The sequence below is a fragment of the Phalaenopsis equestris genome, unplaced genomic scaffold (genome assembly GCF_001263595.1).
Source record: "Phalaenopsis equestris unplaced genomic scaffold, ASM126359v1 Scaffold000202, whole genome shotgun sequence".
Taxonomy (NCBI): Eukaryota; Viridiplantae; Streptophyta; class Magnoliopsida; order Asparagales; family Orchidaceae; genus Phalaenopsis; species Phalaenopsis equestris.
Window position 1 is genome coordinate 4577049 of NW_018164644.1, and position 21020 is coordinate 4598068.

The following is a 21020-nucleotide window of genomic DNA, read 5'->3' on the forward strand; positions in this document are numbered from 1 at the left end:
AAGAACACATATGCGTAAATTATGATCATCTAACTTCAAAATTGAGTATTTCGCTCGTCCATTGATCGAAGAATCTATCACCAAAGGGCGGACTGGACTACAACGCGGGTAAGGTGTTCCCAACTCTAATTTTCCCGTAGCGCACATTGGAGGGCTCTGTGACTTCCCTTGACCCTGAGGAGGCTCCGAACGGGCACGAGGGAGCTCTAAACACTAGAATGAACATCTAACACGTCTAATGCCCTGGTTTAGTCTATCCAATGATGAATTATCTCAGGTAAGGCCGAACCGTCGCAGATGGGCATCTTGAGCTATGAGATGTTATGATGGGTTCCTTATGGATATCACATGGTCTCAAAATTTCTGGAACGAACACCAATCAAGTCTCATGTCTTGAAAAGCCTGTCGAACGGTGGATTCTCCCACGTAAGGTTGATTCATCGTTAACCCTAACTTTATGCCCCGAACACGCATCAAGGAGTCTCAGATGAGTATCGTGAGTTGTGGGATGTTATGAATGAACAATAAATCATCCCTAATCAGCCAGGTGGACACCTCACACGTGTGACATTGAAAATTAATGCCAATAATTTTTATAATAAAAATTATAGGAACTTATTTAAAATATGAAGTCATCAAATTAAAATTCATGATATAATAAATAAAATATATATTATTTATCAAGATATTGTAGACGAAGTTTTAATAGATTTCTTACAATTATCTGTCCATGATTACAAGGCATCTCTCTTCAATGAAATCGCATAAAATAATTAACAGAGGCATTCACATTTATACCAACCAATTCTTATGTATTTACACATAAGTATCAAAATAACAAAATCCAGAGGTTATAAAAATGTGAAACTATTTACTAAACTCTTTTATTATGGGGTCTCCAATATCACCTAAATATTACATATCTAACATCAAACCTTTGCATTTTTACATTTATCACCTAAATCTTCATATCACATTAAAAAAAAACCACCATTTTAACTTTCAGAAAAGTAAAATATACCTTTTCATGCATAGCTAAGATGATATGGACTTAAAAATTGAAGGGAGTTAGATATGTAAATAGATAGGAATTGAGTGGTATGTATATAAATCTGCCTAACATAATACTAACGAGGGACAAGAGCCACAACATATAATAAGAAAACTACAAAGTACAATAAAAATTTTCAAGTTAAGAACAAAAACTTAAATCAATCAACATATTTTAAAATTATTATCTCAATTTAACCATAGCATTGCCACAAATAACATTTCATTTCTTATAAAGTAAAACATAAGCATTTACAAAGAAAAGCCAAACACGCTTGATTCAGATCATAGCTTCTTCAATGGGCATCATTACCCTGTCTCCCCTCTCCTTTAGCAGAAACTGGAGGAGGTTCAAAGTTTCTGAAAACCCTGAAAGCAGAGATCAAAGACAGACAAATGAAGCAGAGGAGAGCAAGAAAATGGAGAACCAGTGAGGCTTTTCCTTTGCTGCAGAAGTTCCCGAAGTAGCTGCACACCTCACTCCATGACACCTCTCTGTCTCCCTCATGAGCCAGATAGAGAAGCTCTGCTGCTGATGAGCTTGATGTCACCATTAGATAAGCTAAAAGCTGAGAAATTTATGCCAGAAGTTTTGTTAGAAGAGGATGCAATATCCAGATAGAGAACTATCTGCATGTTAGGAATTCAATTCTTCCTTTAATTTAAATCCGAGCAATTAATTTGCTAAATGAGTTGTGTTTATATTGTTCATCAAATTTCTTTGGAAAACAGGTTTTATTGGTCAATACTATCAACCAAGTAGACTTTTGCAAATTTTCAAGTTTTAAGATTTAAATAAAGGAGGAGAATGGGCATAGTGAGAAGGGGTGAATCCCTTAAAAGCCGAACTCCTTAGGATTTACTAAATGTAGGATTTTTTCTAAAACAAGAGTGAAATAAGATTTAAGATGCCAGTAAAATTTATAATATTAATCTAAAATCTGGTTAAAAACTAGCTAAATTTAACAACCAATAGCACCTACAACTCACATGAGAGTGAACAATAGTCTCACATCAAAATTTGAGATGATAACAACATTATGCATACTGAACCCTAATATACAATCAGCTCTAAAAATTAAGCCAATGAACAAGATTCAAACTAATATAGTAGTAAATAAACACATTTTATTTTTAATTTAGAGTTTTTCCCAACATTTTTTGGAATCATAACAAATTTGTTTGGTAAAGACAGAGCAAGAACATTTAGAGGAAGACCATTAAGTATTTGATAGAACCTGATCTAGAAGAAAGAAACCCCATGTAGATGAAGTTTTGTCTTCTCTAAGGCTCATCAATAGGGTTGCTGAGATTAGAGCATAGGGGGCAGAGATGCAGTTCACTGAGAACAAGAACCTGCACAAAAGCCCATCACAGAGAGAGAGAGAGAGAGAGAGAGGGAGAGAGGGAGAGAGAGAGAGGTTCTTACTTGAAGCCAGAGACATTGGTGAACACAACCTTGCCATACAGATCAGTTGAATCCTTGGTCTCTACCACCGTGAATGCTGATGCAATGGTGAGGGGAAGTACAGAGAGTCTGAGAAAGATTTCAAGAAATCTGAGATTACGACTCGAGTCCTTCATCTCTCGAAAGGTCATGGAAGAGTGAGGAAAGAAGGGGGAAGAGCTAGAGAAAGAAAGGAAGTTGTGAGGGGAAGAGATAGAGAGAGACGCTGAGGAAGGATGGCATGAATATGATGGCACATATACAAACCTGAAAGTGTGGTGGGTGAAAGGCCTTTAGGGAGACTGCCAGCCAAGTCCCTCTTGGAAGCTGCACTTTCTTTTTAAAATGTAATTGTTACTTCAAAATATAAACTTTCACATCACATAATTCTTATATACTTAATTATCTAAATTTTAATATTTATTCATATAATATCTTAATAATATAATCATCTTAAAATATATACAAAAAATAATCTCATTTAAAAAAAAATTAGCTTTAATAATTATTTGATGAGATAGATATTAAAGATTTAAATCATATATATATATATATATATATATATATATATATCCCTTTTAATGCTTTTATGAATTTTATAATAATATTTTTAAATAATTAAATAATAATTTTAATAGTTGTTACATATTAATTAATCTTAATAAAGATAGAGAGAGGAGAGATTTGATTTTGGCTGTATTAGTTGTCTTTTGACCGTTCAAAGCTTATTTCCTGCAAAATTCAATGGTGGATATTTAATAATTTAGCTCTTTTATGCTAATTATTTTATTGATATTGAATTTATATTATTGATTTTGAGAAAATATGTTCAATTAAATCTCAAATATTTAAAATACAGAATCGTGGATCGAATGGTAATTGCACATCAGTTATGATATCTCCTTTAGATTCCGTGCCTCAAAATTCCATGCTACCGATGCGACGAGCATTGTAATTTCAATTTTGCCCTTACTTCCCTACTCGGAGAAGAGATTAATTATGCCCGTACTTCGCTGCACACTAAAAAATGTTGCGTCCACCAAACATTTAGCTAAATGATCTGTACAACTCAGTAGAATTATTGAGTGTCTATATTCAGTGCATCAGAGCCACATCGGCTTAAGTTGAAAGTTTGCATTTCTGCAACATTTGTAAATTGCACAATTATCCACTAGAAAATACACACCAATGATGTATGAAGCTTTGACATCCCCTCCGAACTCATTAAAGCCTTGTCTTCACCACAATGCATGATTGCAGAATGCCAAACTAATCAGAATTATATTGATTTCAACTAAATTTTACAAAATATAAGTAGCTCATCAAAGCATAGGTGAAGAATGTGGGAGGGAGGCAAGCAGCCTCTCCCTCTCCTTTACATCTCCACCATTTTTTCCATATAATCTAAAAAAAGAAAATAATAATAATAAGAATTGTCGAAGAAGCCCTCTTCTTGCACAATGCACTAAGAAACTGTGTTCCTATCATCTAACGAGCCACGAATGCATCAGAAAACCGCATTCCATATCGCATTTTCGCCTTCACCGCATTGTTGATGGACCTCTTTAATCCTTTCAACTGACTTGCAGATGCCGCTGCAGCTCCAGTCGAAGGAGGCGATGCAAAGGTTTCCGGCCTGTGCTTTCCATTCACAGTCTGCAAATGATCACGATTGAATGTTTTGTTTAATTAAATCAAGGAAAAAAAGAGGTTGTTTGGTATTTGAATTCTTGATGGTGAGCTTTCTATAAACGATTGCTAACTTAATAATAAGAATATGCATTACTTGTTATTATAAAATCTTCTCTTAATTAAGAACATTCTAACAATTAAGGATTAGTTTAGAGTACATCTGCAAAGATATTTTGTTTCAGTAGCTTGAAGTAAACACAGTTTCACATCACCTTACATGCCAACTAAAAACCGCCAAACTAAAAATTTTAAAAATAGTAAAAAAAAAAAAAACCAAAGAAGATTTTTTGTTGTAAAACCAAGTTAATTTATTGATTCCAAAATGAATTTTTTTATGTCTGTTCCATTATTCTATCAAATAACTCTAACAATTCAACATATTGATTCCTAGCTAAAGACAGCAATCATGGGCATCATGTTTCTCATGAATTCTAATATAAAAATTCTGATATAATTATTTGATATGCTCTTGGCCTTTTACTCATATATCAATTAACCATACAAAGCTTTAGGTATCATGTGAATCAAAACTTTATACTTCATGTATCATAGAAAATTCATTTTTTTCGGTATAAATATGTAAGAACTTCATTATTTTGTATCTCAAAATAACATTTCAGCTTTCCACATATGCTCTTGAATTATGATCTTACTGATTCGATTCTGAAAATAGCTAACTTGATCAAATTCATCATCATTAGCTTACTATTTGGGGTCAGCTTTAACTTGGTCAAAGTCCTTCTTTTTCTTGCATACCTTATATATATCATATTATCTTTCTTGTACCCACAAAGTTAAGATATCTCCCTCTGACTTTGTCTGCTACCTTTTTTGAAGGGAAATTTGCATGTATAGCACACAATTCTTATGTGTTAATATATCTAACACTTAAAGCAGTCATATTTATATTTAAAACATTTTGGTGTCATGAACATATACATGAAATTTTGTATTTCATTTTTAAAAAATAATAGTGTATGTTTGCTGTGATGTTAAAGATTCAAGTGTTGTTCATATAAATATGAAATTTCAATTGTTAGATATGCAAAACCATATGAAAAAACAACTTCTGCAAAAATAAAATGCAGTAAGATATAATTACCATGTAAAAACAAAAAAAGTCCAATTTTACAAATTTATCACGGAATTTTAGATCACTAGTTAAAATATTAATGATAAAAATTAAAGCATGGGGCCTCAGTAAACTTGTGGTGAGCACTGAGTGCAACATATGAACTTCAAGAGCCACAGAAGTGGTAAGTAGAATGAAATCGGAGAAAAGAGAATAAATCAGAAGAAACCATGGAAATAAAAAATAAGGTAAGATATGAACATATACAAAGTTTTCCAATTAATATGAATTTAACTAGCTTTGTCAGATCCAATTTTATTGAAACAGACGAAATAATAGCTCAGACCAACTAATATAAACGAGTAAAGTGCCAGAATAGGCCTCTGACTATTTGCATGCGGCCATTTTCCTCTCAGTGTCTATAAAATTGTTAAATTAGTCCTCAGGCGCTTTTAATGTAGGCTGAAATAGTACCCACGGATAACTATTTTAGCCTCTTTAAGTCTAGGGACCAAATATATACTTTATAGACTCTGAGAATAAAATGACCACCAAATAATTGTCACTTTTCTCTAATATATACTTAGTATTCACTAAAACTAAAGTTTTAAGAACTAGTAGGCGAGTGAAGTAACCTGGATAGGTGCCACAGCATAGCCTACGATCATCGATATGTTGCACATCTAAGCCAATAAACCAGGAACCTAATGAAACATCCTCATTAGCATACTTGTGTAGAACATGCCTGAAATAAAAAAGAAACATAATTCCATGAATTACAGAGCAGTATGGATGATGAACAAAGACATGTTTGAAAACAAATTTAAATAAACTAAACATAAAAATTAGTTTCCTGGATGATAGTTACAGCATGACAAGGAAATAAATGGACTTAAATTAGCAACAATCAGTCAAACGTGTGCTAAAAAGTGGCTCACTGGTTTATGGATATGTAGCTTGCCAAATCCTTTGAAATAGCATACAGCTGACCAGTGGCATGACGGAAATATTTGTTACCTTCTTCACCGAATTTCCAATGCTCAGGTTCATGATACCTCACTCCCCTACCAGACAAAAGATTAAAATGAAATCAGTATTATATAAATGATTACCATATCCACATTACATTTCACTTGAGGAAGATTTACATACATACCACTCGATTCCAATGTTTTGACATATCTAACACCAGAACTTCAATTTTCACATGCATACCACCTTAACTAAGTTAAATGTTGCTGAGATGAGAATGCTTAGGTGGATGAGTGGCTTGACTTTTAGAGACAGCGAAACAAATATATCCGTGCAAATATATCCGTGTAAGGGTTGGTGTAGCTCTAGTGGTAGACAAGATTAGAGAGAGTAGTCTAAGATGGTTTGGTCACATCAAACGTCGACCATTTGATGATCCGTTTAGAAGATTAGATCTTTTAGATTCAACTTATGTTAAGAAATGTAGATGTAGACCTAAAAAGACTTGAGTATGTAGTATAAAAAATTATTTTAATTTATTCGAATTAAATGAAAATATGACACTCAATAGGACACAATGGAGAAAAAGAATTCATGTACGCGACCGCACTTAGGGCCCATTTGGAGGCGCTTATTTGAAAATGCCGCCTACGCTTTTGTTTAACGCGTTCGGGCGGCGTTTTCATAACGCCACAATTATTTCTTTAATATACGCGGCTGTGGGATCAACCCCGCAGCTCGTGTTCGTTAGCTCTGTTTTACCTGGTTGCCCTTTCTCTCGTCTGCCCTAACGCAATTCCGCATCCTTCGCCTCTCGAGCTCTCGTGCTCGATTCGACTCCTCACCACTCCTTCCCCTCTCATCTGCCTTAAATCCTCCCTAAGCCCTCTCCCAACGGTCGATCTGTAAGCATTGAATGGAATGATTTTCGTTAGTTGGTGCTCCTTCAGTTGGATTTTTTTAGTTGGATTTTTTTAGTTGGATTTCGTTGGGTAATGTTGGGCTTTCGATTGATTTGTTGTATGGAGAATTCTCGTTTTTCGAATATGTTTGGTATTTCAGTATATTCCTTCTCCTCTTCTCAGATTCTTCTCCCCACTTCTTGAGGATTTGCAATTTTATGTATTGGGTTTCTGTCTTGGCAATTCAATATGTTTCTTTGGTTGGAACTGCCACGAGAGGAAGCTATGTTTTCAATGCAATTGGGCTTGGTGGAAGCCTATATCCTATTTTTTAAAATTGTTATGTATTTGTTTTCTATCTCGGTTGTATCAATTATATTGCCCAGACAGTTCTGTTGCAAACAATGTTACTTAACAGGGGCAGAATTGTCATTTATCCAGAAACAACTGCAAATAAGTTGTTTTGAATAAGTTCCTCCAAACAACCAACCAGCTTATCAGGACAATCTGCAGATTATCAAATTGTCAGGATAATCTACAAATAAGCAGCAGCTGCCCCAAACATACCCTAAGTATACCACCCTAACTATGAATGAAAAGGTGTATTTCACTTTTTAAAAGTTAAAATGCTTGTATTTTTTATGTGATATGAAAGAGTTGAGTGGTTTAAATGCAAAAAAAGTAAATTTTAAGTATTACATATGTAAATAAATAGGAATTTTGTGGTATTTATGTAATGCCGCTTCATTTAATTATACTCACTTTTGTGCCAGGACAGGACCTGACTTCATGCACCCTATATACACCCTTGGCTTTGAGCGAAGTCTTGCTAAGGTACTTCCCAGAGTTGCTACAAAATGGTAATAATTGCAGGTCAGCATGAGCACAAAATAAAAGCCAGAATAGGAAAAGAAAAAGTGATAAAGTATGTCTTTGATAATTTTAAACATAAATATTTCATGTAAATGATAGCAATAAAAATTAGTTGAGCATGGTTTTATTGCCTCCCATTTGATCCAATAGCACAATTTTAGGAATGGATAATTTATGGCCTATTGAGATTTGCAGCAAAACCATAGAAGATATTTATTGCTTTCAATAGCATCAATATGAAATAAATCAACTAACATTCAATGAAAAGAAATGATAAATTTTGAGTTGAATACAATAGGGCCAAATTTGTTTTCAAACCAAAAGGCCAATCACTTGATATTTCAACATCAATATATTTTTCAACTATCATATCGGAACTAGCCTAATACTCTCATTAGCCCTCAATAGACTCCCTCACATAAGAGCTCCTGAGATTCACACCATCCCTTGTAATTTTGAGAGGGGAAAAATAATTCTTCTTCTTTAATTTTCTAAGATTTGGTTACAAGATAAATAGTAGTGGAATGCCACCACGTTACGAAAGCCACAAATCCTCATGCTACAAAAAAAGAAATAAAAATTGCCAATAATAACTAATTCTAAAAACATAAAATAATAAAGATAGAAGATACCAAAAGGGGAAAAAAATCTAAAATTCTAACACCCCCTCAAATTGGGCATGAGCATAGATATCTATCATGCCCAACTTGTTTACAATGAACTCAAAACTAAAATCCTTTGGTGAAGATATTTGTTATTCGTTGTGTTGTAGGAGTGAAAGGTATGCAAATAGCTCCACAGTCACTTTTCTCTTTTATGAGGTGTTCATCAATCTCCTTATGTTTTGTGCGATCATGTTGTACTGGATTTTCTGCTATACTTAAAGCAATTTTATTGTCATAGTACAACTTCATTGGAATGTCTATCGGAATTTGCAGCTCATCAAGAATTCTCTTCAGTCATAACATCACACATACTCCATTAGCCATACTCGATCTTTTGCCACGACACTAAAATAGTCCTTTATGGGATTATATCAACCCATATTAAGAGATTCCAATGACTAACTTGACACTTTTCTGGTTGACTTTTACACCACTCGTTAGAGATAGTGAAGCAATGGAGATTATACCACTCGTTAAAGATGGTGAACCAAAGGAGATTAGATTTGGGCTATTTACACTAGTTGTAATACCCATTTACAGCCTATAAGTTTAAGGCTATAGGTGAGATCGAACCACTTAATATTTCAAAACCAATATATTCAACTATCTGAGGTAGGACTAACCAATGCTCTAATGTGCCTTACAGATTACCGTCTATATCTTAAATAGAATTTGCAGTAGACACATAATATTTATAAAAGTTGCATGGTGGGAGTAAGGCTTACCTATATTCACATGTATATCATCATCAACCTTTACATAAAATTCAGCATCCCACATTGAGACGGCAGTAACAAAGTATGCTTTAGTCTTGGCTGACAATTCAAGGTACCCTTCAACATGATCCTAAACCACAAATTAAAAATAAGATTACGTGAAAAACAGAACATGAAATACTGTGCACCTTAACATTTTAAATGCACCAAAATTCACTTTTAATGCCCATTTATTCAAATTTATAAACATAAAAAAAACATAAATATTGTGCCTATTATAAATTCATATACAAAATTGCTATTTAGTGATTATGCTATGGAAAGAAAACAGCAAGAGGGAATTACCAGCCTCAAGAAATCCCCATGCTTCATATCCTCTGCTTCAATAGCTCTATCAAGAATTCCACCAGAGGTGGCGCTACAATAATTCAAAGTAGTAAAAATGTGTTGAACAAAGAATTAAAAATGATGATTGATAAAATGCTTAACAAACCGACTATCATATTTAAGCTTTTCTAGAACTTAATAGTTAATAATGTTTCTTATCATGAAGATTTAGATAGGAAGAAATGATATCGATTGATATAAAATATAGAGGACAATTTAAGCCAAAAGACGTGCACCTGTGGCCAATAACAAATCGAATGACAATCCCTTTTTCTTCCTCTAGCCTCTTTCTTTTTTCACCTATTTTGTGAAATAATAATCAAGATAAAAAATCTAAGATAAAAGAGTTTGAGGATGATATAAAGATTTTTTTTTGAATGAGATGAAAAAAGGAAATCTTTACAGAGCTAAAAGGCTATACCCTGTGGCATCCACGTGGCGCGAACTGAATCTCTTCGCTTGCGGCTGCTAAATGCTGTATTTATTCCAACAACCATCAAATATTTTCTTTTCTTCGAAGATTCAGTAGGGTTTGCAGTTTCTGATAGTGGAGAACCATGAAGAATTGATTCTTGTGCAGCTTTTGCAGCAGCTAGTTCCATTTCTAAATTTGATATTGTTTTATCCAGCGTCCTGTTTTCAATCAAGTCACAAATAGCAACAAAATTGAAAATAACTATTTTGGGAAGTTGTAACTTTTTTATGGATTAAATTTTATTTAAAAATGACTAAGTGAGTTAGATGTTGAACATACTGTATGGCATCGTGGGTTTTTGAAACTTCACCTATGATGTCATTGGAGTCTTGTTTCTTAATTATCTGATTAAAAAAAACTTGAAATTTAGTATCCCAGACATAATGCAAAGCATAAATTAATAGATTGTAAGTCTCATTAGCCTCATCTCAAGACTAGCTTTATGAATTTGCATTATCTATTGATATATGTCTACCTTTGCTTGGCATGTTAAATCTATTTTATATGAACCTTTTTGCACAAGTTATATCCTCATTAATGTTGGTTCAATATTTTTTTATCAATCATCATTGTCATTAGTCTTATAGCATACTCTTTTGGGCCCACCATGAGTCATCATTTCTCATTTGTTCTTGTTGAGTGTTTTATGAGATATTATACATAATCTTTGTGAATTATTTTGTATAACTTCTATTTATGTGGTATTTGTTCTACTCGTTTTCCTTTCTAAGCTATTGCCACTAATTTTATTAATTCGTGCAACAAATACATTTTCTACCATTTGTTACATATATCCAAGACACTTAATATAATTTTTAGTCCCATTATAATCAATAAATGCCACTCCAACCTTACATATACTTTATGTTTCTAAATTTTATCATACGTCAGTATAATATTTTATATTTGTCACATTCAACTTAGATATCAATGCTTTTGTTTATAGCCAAACATTTAGATTCATCCAACATCATTGGCCAAATTGGTTTTATAATATTAACATTAAATCTCTATAATATCATCCCATCACACAAAAACTCACATGACACTTCTCCATTTAGACAACTAAATTTTAATTATAGAAGTTATATGCATATCAATATCTTCATCATTCGTAATAGATCCAAGATAATTAAACTTACTACACCCATGCATCATTTTATCTTATAATAATATTGAAAAATAATTACTAAAATCATGCCAATTAAAATTATATATAATATACTCCAAGTTTGTTTTAGTAAATTTTCATCAATTTCATTGTATATTTCACTAATTATAAATATATCAATTGAAAAAGGCATATAGCAAAGCACATTACATTGAATATTCAATTAAAAAAGATATAAATTCAACATTAATCATTAATGCAAACCAATAACAATTAAAAAAATATTGTATCACTCCATCAGTACAGCTAAACTAATCACTGCTCCATCATAGATATCTTTAATAATCATAAAGCAAACTAAGTGAACTACCAATAAACTCTATCATATACTTTTCAAGATTAATAAAATAATTTCTTTATCATTTATACTTTTTCACTGACTGCATGAATAAAAAAATATCCTCTTGGCATGAAACCAAATTGTTTATATACAATTGGTGTAAATTTTTAGTCGTATGATCCATTACTTGACCACATAACTTTACCAAATTACTATTAAGTTCACAATCCTAAGCACCATCTTTATCTGTAAATAGTGATGATTATTCCCTAATTAATTGGCATCCTTTTAGCTTTCAAAATTATATTAAACATATTTGTTAATCAAATCACTACAATACCCTTATAACACTCCAATTCTTAATAAGTATCTCGTCTGTTATAAAAAGTACCTTTAAAAGTCTTTTTTTTAATTCCAACTCTACTTCTCTTTTTAGGATCATTCTATAATGTACTTCACTACATTGATTATTATATTCCTCTAAAATCATTTATTCCTTAAATCTTTTGATTACTAATATCTCAAAGAAACAATTCTTTATTTCTTTGAAATACTCATCTTTAATCAAAATTTTATTATCTTCACCATTAATGCAACTAATTTGATCAAAATGTCTAGATTTTTTATATACCACCTTAATTATTCTATATATCTCTTTTTTTTCTTAGTACCAATTTTTCTTAGTATCAAGCCTAATATCAGAAAAACTACAATATTTATTTTACTCGCTTCCCTCTTTGTAGGAATTCTAATCCTTTTATAATCATTATAAGCCTCAAAATTATTCATTATTATCACTTTTAAAAGCATAATTTTATTAATTAATAACCCTTTACACCTCCTCACTCTACCACTAAAGACTCCTTTACTATAAAATTTGTTTTAAGCTCTCCTAGAACTTCTCCAGCAATCCTCCCCATGAAGATAACCATTTTATCTCATATCAAGTTTGACTTAATTAAAGAATTTCAATCTCTCTCTCTCTTATCAATCTATCTTGAAAGATTAACAATTCCTTGCCTTTCAAATTCCACCCCTTATCCTAAGTCACGCTTTATTTTAAATACTTTCTTATATTGCTAAAATACATAAATCCATAACTATTTACATATACTCATCCTCCTGGAACCACATTACGATCTTTGCAAGAAAATATTTTTTTCGCTCTAAATATGAATAATCTATGTGCAATTTGGTGATTCCTGAGTAACCAAGTTTATTCTTATTTTTTATAGTATATATTTGCCCTTGCAAGATCACAAATTAATGTCAAATCAAGTACCACTTGTCTCATTTTATTTAAATCTCTTATTTCATAACCATTGCCAATCTTCTCATAGCTCATCCTACGGAAACCTATATTCCTATTCAAATCGCCTCAACACCCATCTAGCCCTAGTAGTTATATGTTGCAATAGTAAATAGTATATTCGTCACTTTCAAGTTTCATATTTTTAGTTACCTTATAATACAACTTGAGGAATATAAGCATTAACCATTTTTATAATTTCCTTATAAATATTTATCTAAAGAGCAATCACCTTGCCACTAAACCTATGAGCCTCGTCAATTTTATTTTTTAAACTATTTACCTAATACTAGTCCAACGCGTTCATCTTGTTAACTTTTTCAAGATGACATAACCAATAACCTTCCCAAACGTCCTTAGATTTTCTCTTTTTATTTAGTTCTGTAAAAATAAAAAATATATATTTTTATTTGTTAATATAACGTCTATCAATTCTCTTTTATTTCTATTCAAAATTTTTAAATTCTAGGTGGCAACAAAAATCTTGAATTTAGATCTCATGAACCCTTGCTCATTTTTTATTACAATAAAAAATCTTTTAAGAAAAACAGGATAGCCCATAATTACTTACTTTTCACCACAATCAAGCTAAATTGAGTTGCATCACCCAATGATTGTCTCCGAACCCACCCTAACCTACTTCACCATAATTAGATTAGATTATAATATTTCACTTTTACGAACTATTCACTATTGGCATTTTATTATATTTTACATGAGTTTTATGAATATCAACCTAGCATAATCCTCAATCTTTTTCATCTAAGGTAAAAATCGATAATGATGATGGTGAAAATAAAATATCACAAAATAATGATAGTCATGATGAAGATGATGATGATGATGATGATGACACAATTTTGAATATTGACTTAGCTTAATCTACAACCGCACAGAGTGACGACTCTATTGAGCATTATTGAATTTCTATGAGTTAGTGATTATCTTCCTGGTTTCAAGGAATTTTGATAAAGCTGATTATAAATATGTAAACTAATATACAATGGAATGACAGATGACTAGTAAGTCATACTTAGAGATGAATGAGTATACCTGATATGGTTGAAGATATTATGATAGAATTGCTTTGATTACAATTTATTATATAGATTATCTCTAATATCACTATACTAACAATAACCTTAGAAATATATGATATTTTTACTTTAACTTAATAATTTGATGACATTTAGTGCCTGCTAACATATAATAATCAAGTATTTTTATTGTTCATGTTGTATACCCTAGTTTCTTGTCAATTATGCTTTAATAGATAGTAAAAACTGGTTAGGCTGGAGTTATCAGACTCAGTCATATTTTTTCTCATAATAAGTTCAATCGTGTCATTGGGTGGATCATCATTACAGAAGCAAACTTTTAACCAATAAGATTTCATTTGATATTTTTAAGTTTATGTAGTAGTTTTATTTGCATTGTTGATGGGTTTGAATCTTTTATTGTTTGTTGTTCTTTCCTTTTTCTTTTTATTAGTTGTTTTTGCTTTCTTGTCGTACCAATACTATAAATTTTAAATATGAAATATAATATTAGTTGATTGTTTTTGCTTATTCTTATGCTTATAATTGCTCATATATGAATTTTCTTTTGTGAGTATAAAATCGGTTTAAATGAATTGACTTTGAAACTTTTTTAAGGGTTAAGAACAATTCATTTATCTCACGTCATATTGCTAGGTTGTTCCACCTTCCAGACCCGAGGTGTGATATAAAGTTACAAGAACAAATAAATAAAAAGTTTGAACATCTTCACTAAGATGCCTATAGAAGATAACACTGATAACAATAACAAGATCAAAATGTTTCTAGTGATCTGAATAAAGCTATAATAATAGAGTTTCTTAATGATTAAAAACCTAAAACTGATTGAAAATTGCACCGATCATGAAACTTACAGATTTTATATCACAATCACCGGAAACTAGATTCATTTTATTTTCCTCAGTTCCAGTTCTCCTGATGATGTCTTTTGGTTCAGGCATTGTCCACATCCTGTAAGAAATTTCATCCGCACTATCAGTAAAACAGGATATTGCCAGCAATGGTATAACATAAATCAAAATAACATAAACATAGAACATTTCAACGCATTTAAAATAAAAAAATAACCAAATGTTATTGAATCATTGTTGTCAGAACTGATAAAGAACTGAAATTCATAAACATGTTCGATTATTGTAAAGCCACTTAGATTTCTTTTTTTTTTTCAGTTAACCATAACCATAGCTCAGCTAGATCACCATGTTCAACCATATACAAATCAATTAAATCTCAAAAATATGCAAATCGCATAAAAAAAGGTGCAGTAATATCCTTTTCAAAAGTTCATAAATGAAATTGGAGCAACTTTAACAAACAGGCATGAGCATAAATATAAAGATTTGATATGGGAGGAGAAGGAACCAGGACTAGGGAAAAATAATGCATGGTGAAGATTTCAACACTGTAATTTTCATTCATTTGGCTTATTTACAGATTTAGAAACCTTCAATCATACAACGCCAAAACAAAACTTCAATTTTTTGGCTTAGATAGCTACAGTTTACATTTTCTTCAACAGATTCTTAGAAAAATTCCTTCCACTTCATTCGAAAGAAAATTTCATCAGAACACCACAGTGAGAGGAGCACAGATTTACAGTGAAACTTCTCAATTCCATGCCAGAAATAGAATCAGCTCAAAGCTCAAATCAAATGCATGCCAAAGATTTTACATAAAAGAAATAGCTGTCTCATTTCCTTACATTTTTTAGGATTCTGAAAATTCACAGAAACAACCAAGCAGGGAAGCAAAACTGCAGATTGTAAACCTCCTCCCAAACTAATGCAAACAAGAAGTCAACCAAAACCCACCCGCAAAATTGGGAAAAACTAGAGAAAGATACCTGTTCGTGAAGAGAAGTCCAGCGCAGAAGCTCCCGACACAAAACAAAAAGGTCCATTTTTTGGAAACCATACTCCTCGTTGAAGTCTCTCCGCCAGCTATTCCTCCTCTATTCTTCAAGCTCATGACGTCTCACACTCTCCTCTTAAAAATCCCTAGCTGGGGGGCACAAATTCGAAACCAAAGCAAACGACTTGCTGACGCCGGAAACTTCTAAGTGGAGAAAGAGATGATTTTTCCCTGCCAAAACTGTGTCTTTTCTGGTTGCTGCATATCTCTTCTCTTTGAGGGGAAGAAATAAATATGACAAGAACACGCCAACTATGTTACTGTAGAGACGAAGAAGAGGGAGGGAGAAGGCTTCAAAAGAAGAACCTCGGGATTAAAGATTTTAACTTTGATGAGATTTGTAGTGAGAAATCGCTAAAAAAATGCAATTTTTCAAAATGCCCACGTGATGGGCAGTTAATTACAAGAAATCTATGGCACATAGAACCCTTCTTGGTCAATCATACAGCGCATGTGGCGCATGTGGCGCATGTGGCGCGGGACAATGCGGAAATGAACTGCAGCCTGCAACCTCAGATTCTACTCAGGGTTGATGGGATCTGTGAAGCAATTATTCTAACACAGTTGTTACTTTACCCTTGTTTAAAATGATGAACGTTACTCATAATATTTTTTTTCACCATTTAAATACGTAAAAAATAATTCTTCCACATTTACATATCTACAATTCAAGTTTTCATATTTACACACAAAGGACTCAAACATTTAATATTAATCAACAATATTGTAAATACTAATTTGTTAAGAGTGAAATATAACTTTCATGCATGTCTATGACATTATAGTGTTATTGCTGAGTATCAGAAGATTCACAATATCATCGTCGTTGCATTGTAGAAAATTCAACAAACAAGAAGAAAATGAGAAAGTAATAAGAGAAATCAGAAATTTTTACGTGAAAAACTCAAAAAAAGAAAAAATCACATGGTCTAGCCCAATCAAAATGATTCACTATAGATTTGCAAGTACAAAGATTGACTCTTATCTGCAATTGAAAAAGAATTACAATGTTACACCCGAGTAAAATATTTGCCCGTACATAGTATGCAAAAATATTCATTGTATTATGAATAAAGCACTCAAGAACAGTTGTACCAGGAATTATCCTTGGGCCTTTAAGACACTGTGTTCGATGTATGTTGTTGAGCAGTATTTGAGATAATTCGTTACTCAACATAGTTCTTCGTTACTCAAAAGATTACTTTGTTACACAACATGTATGTTATTACTCTAATGGACACTCTGTCACGCAACAGGTTATTTTGTTACTTCACAGGATATTTTGTTACTCAATAGGATATTTCATTACTCTACATGATACTTTGTTCTCAACATGATATTTCGTTACTCAACAAAATATTTCGTTACTCAATAGAAAAATTCATTATTCAACAGGTACTTTGTTACTAAACAGAGTAGTTCGTTGGTCCACAGAGTCCAACAAAAGTGGCGAGCTGGGGACAACCGACAGTGATTGATGGCGGGCGACGAGTGGTGGTCGACGGTGTTCAACAATTACGAAGGTTGTTATAGCTTGACTTTCAATCCAGAATAGCATTGGAATTGAGCTCCTCTTCTTCTCCTCCTCCATCCCTTCAAGGGAAGATAGAATGTCTATTTATAGGCCCTTAAGAAGGGTCATTTTAGTCAGTTGGCCAGTAACTTTCATAAGCACTTGGTTGGACAACCCATGTTGATTATTCTAGATCATAGGGGTTTGTGATGATTTGTGGGTCTTAATAACTTTATGATCGAGTAATCATAGTCTCATCGGATTCCTCTCGTTGAGACACTCAATATGACTATAAATACGTCAAATTTGTAATTATTTGACCATTCAATTAATTATTTGAAGCCTTTAAAAGTTATTTAATTGTTTAATCTGAGCTTGATTGGACTCGGATTGGACATATTTTGGTATCATTGGATTCGTCTTGTTGAGACAGTCAGTTTTACTATAAACTTGTTAAAATAAGAGCTCTAAATTATTTTAATTTGAATCGTAATGTTTTTGGCTCAAAAAATACCTCAACATTCATATCAAATATGTCAAGATTCAAGTCGAATGGTAAAATTAATTGATGACATATTAATTGCCTCCTTACTTTAGAACGATTTAATTTTTATCATCCAAAAATAATCAAAATAATAAAATTAAAGAAAGAAATTAAAAACTTTGTAATTTTTGGTGGTTGGTGGAGGGCGGTGGTCACTGGTAGGCGACAACTGAATGCATGGGAGAAATAATACTAGTCGTGTGAGTTGGAACTACAGTGTAGGTCCTTGCGGGTCAACACTGTATGGGTGGTGGTGTGAGTCGCATGTTAATGAGTGGCAATGTTGAGCGGGTTGGTTGTGTTGAGTGGGTCGAGGGACGCCTCATGGGCAGTTGAGCAAGCGGCTGCGTAGACCATCGAGTTGGGTTGGGTTGTGAATCTTAGGATTGGATCAATGGCTCAAAGCGGGCATAGTCTCATACCAAGTAGATTGTGTGAGGGGAAGCGAGGATCAACACTGACATGTCATGAATCACGCAAGGAAAAGTGTGTGGGAGCCGTGGATTGCACGAAATAGGTATGGACTAGACAATTGGTGTGAGTCAGACATCCTTCCAAAATTTGGGGGTTTTTTTGGGTTTTTTGTGTTAGAAAATCATTTTTAGGACTAAAAATTAACTTGAAAATCTTGGGAGAAAACACAAATCCCCTCTGAAGTGTTTAGAGCCCATTAACATGCTATTGTACATTTATATGGTTGGCTTTGTGTAACCTCTGGAGTTCTTTGGGTCTGTTGTTGTTCCTCCTTCTACGCTGGTGTAGCGCAACCCCCTGAGTTCCTTGGCCTGTTGTTGTTCCTCCTTCTTGGCTGGTATAGCGCAACCTCTAGAGCTTCTTAGCATGTTGTTGTGGTTCCTTCTGCGCTGGTATAGCGTAACCCCTAAAGTTTCTTTGGTTATTTGTTGAGCCTCTTAAAGGAAAATTTTCACATTCTGAGATGTTGATATCCGAGGAATCTCTTCCCCTTGAAAAATTAATAGAAGTGTCAGAATCCTATGGAGGTGATACCGACACTCAACAAAGATGAGTTTGTCATTTCCTCAGAGACATGAAAGACTGAGTTTCCTTGGTGAGTATCAAATAGCGTATTATGCAAGTGCATTACAAATATTGTTATTGGGAAATCAATTAGCAAAGTGTATGACTAAATTTTCCTCAATGATGATTTTTCTTTCTCAGCAAAGTCAATAACTGATAAATACTCAAGAAGAACAATGGGAGACACGAGCTAACTTCGACATAATGTAAAGAATTTATGCGCTTTTTAAGTGAAAATATTGGTTCTTAAATAAGAGAATATAAAGTTGATGGCTCATTGCGTAGAATAATTCAATCAGGATTACAAAAAAAGATTCATATGATGCATCATTGGATTGTAGTTGATACCAAAGACTTAACTCCTATCGAGACATCCAAAGGTTTCTCTTCTCACTCAAAAAAGGGTGAAACTGAGAGTGTCCTGTAGAAGCACTCAGTTGGATAAAGAGGGAGGAAGATATTATATTGTATTAATGCTTTGTTTTTATCATCTTATTATAGCTTTCATGCTTTGTGATAGGTGTCTGTATTTGTAGCCTTTCCTTTGCATTACATTATAATAGTGTATTTATTTTTACATCTCTTGTGCCAATTTGTTGTAGCTTCTCACACTTTGTCGGGCCACTGCCACTTCGTCGGTATTTTATGTCACCCCCAGCGAAAGTCACATTCCTCTTGTATGACATTGCTTCTCGCTAATTAAAAGCAAGTGAAATTTTGTAACATACATGAACATAGAAAAAATCATTTTAATTGGGTGAGGCTCTATGATTTGTCCCCTTTAAGTTTCCCACATAAAAAAATTTGCTACATTTTGTGTCAATTTCTTTTTTCTCTACATGTACGTCGAATCTTTATACAACATTAAGATGTTAGTATGTCACACTATTGTCACTAATTTACGAGCACGCAACACCCCTAATCCTTAAATTTTATCATACTAAACATTTAGGAGCAATTAGAAAATTCGAGTTATTTAATTAAATATTTTGGATAATTAGAAGAGAAGTGTCTTTAATTGATAACACCGATAATATTAATTTTTATTTATGCATTTATCTTATAAATTTAAAAATCAAAATACTTTAAGGAAATAAAATCATTTAAAACAAATTAAATTAATTTACTGTATAATTATAACCATAACGTCGAATCTCCTACTTGAAGGTAAAGTAAAAAAAAAAACAAGGAAACATTAAAAACTCTTTCCAAAGTGCTTTTTTGGTGTTTCTTCACGAGAAATCCTTCGTCGATCCTTATCAGCCAATGGGAGGAGCATAAAGCGAAAATCAATGGCTTCGGAAAATTCCCACGGTCCATGAAAAATAAATATTAAATGATCTTTAAATTTAGGATTTATTTGGGGCAGCTGCTACAACTGTTTAAGGAAGCAACAAATTATTGTGATTATTATAAAATTCTTTTATTTTCAAAAGTCGGGCCGTAACTTTCTTACCGCCGCCATATTTAAGATCTGTTTGAGACAACATTCTTCTTGATTTACTTTTCAGACCTCTGCCACAGTTCTATTCGGGAAACTGGTTCATTGGTAGAAAGCTAATTTTCAACCCGAGTTGTTAAAATATGGTGGCCGCCAAAAAAAGTATGATCTGACATTTTAAAAATAAAATAAACTTGTAATAACCACCATAATTTTTTGAAGAATATTTTCTTCTCCAACAACTTCTAATGTGTTTTTTCAAATAGCTGCAACTGCCCCCAAACAGACCCTTATCAATGTCAGGTTACAAAAAACAGCTTCCCACCATATTCTTTGAGAAAAACAAAATAAAATACAATTAAACACTAAAAAATATACAGTACAACATCTCATCCCCCAAAACACATCATTAATAATTCCTAAGAAAATTGAATAAATAATTGTGCGTAAATTATATTAATTTCTTAAAAAGATATATATACATATATATATATATATATATAT

At 32.6% G+C, this 21020-nt stretch overlaps 2 protein-coding genes across 3 annotated transcripts; both read right to left on the minus strand.

Moving 5' to 3' along the window:
• Positions 1-1244: 1244 nt before the first annotated feature.
• LOC110022789 (CASP-like protein 2D1) lies at positions 1245-2758 on the minus strand. Its single transcript, XM_020721896.1, has 3 exons — positions 2480-2758; positions 2289-2406; positions 1245-1619 (listed from the first exon to the last, which is right to left on the minus strand). The coding sequence occupies exons 1-3, from the start codon at positions 2647-2649 to the stop codon at positions 1347-1349; spliced, it is 561 nt and encodes a 186-aa protein (XP_020577555.1). The 5' UTR covers positions 2650-2758; the 3' UTR covers positions 1245-1346.
• A 923-nt stretch (positions 2759-3681) lies between these two features.
• Positions 3682-16301, minus strand: LOC110022787 (probable beta-1,3-galactosyltransferase 2). Of its 2 annotated transcripts, XM_020721893.1 has the most exons (11): positions 15913-16299; positions 14924-15020; positions 10531-10595; positions 10198-10409; positions 10013-10076; positions 9735-9807; positions 9399-9519; positions 7898-7985; positions 6200-6325; positions 5897-6006; positions 3682-4153 (listed from the first exon to the last, which is right to left on the minus strand). In XM_020721893.1, the coding sequence occupies exons 1-11, from the start codon at positions 16035-16037 to the stop codon at positions 4005-4007; spliced, it is 1230 nt and encodes a 409-aa protein (XP_020577552.1). In that variant the 5' UTR covers positions 16038-16299; the 3' UTR covers positions 3682-4004. The 2 variants fall into 2 exon arrangements, with proteins under 2 accessions (XP_020577552.1, XP_020577553.1); XM_020721894.1 differs by lacking the exons at positions 3682-4153; positions 5897-6006; positions 6200-6325 and adding an exon at positions 6991-7136 and having other exon boundaries at positions 15913-16301.
• Between the last annotated feature and the right edge of the window lie 4719 nt (positions 16302-21020).

Excerpts from the sequence above, each read along its gene's own strand:
- LOC110022789 (XM_020721896.1), bottom strand. The coding sequence starts at position 2,649 with ATGACCTTTCGAGAGATGAAGGACTCGAGTCGTAATCTCAGATTTCTT. Across the intron at positions 2,407-2,479 it reads ACCAATGTCTCTGGCTTCAA|GTTCTTGTTCTCAGTGAACT; the intron begins GTAAGAACCTCT and ends GCTTTTGTGCAG. Across the intron at positions 1,620-2,288 it reads GTTTCTTTCTTCTAGATCAG|CTTTTAGCTTATCTAATGGT; the intron begins GTTCTATCAAAT and ends TAAATTTCTCAG.
- LOC110022787 (XM_020721893.1), bottom strand. The coding sequence starts at position 16,037 with ATGAGCTTGAAGAATAGAGGAGGAATAGCTGGCGGAGAGACTTCAACG. Across the intron at positions 6,326-7,897 it reads GGTCCTGTCCTGGCACAAAA|GGGAGTGAGGTATCATGAAC; the intron begins GTGAGTATAATT and ends TTTGTCTGGTAG. Across the intron at positions 4,154-5,896 it reads ATGCTGTGGCACCTATCCAG|ACTGTGAATGGAAAGCACAG; the intron begins GTTACTTCACTC and ends GATCATTTGCAG.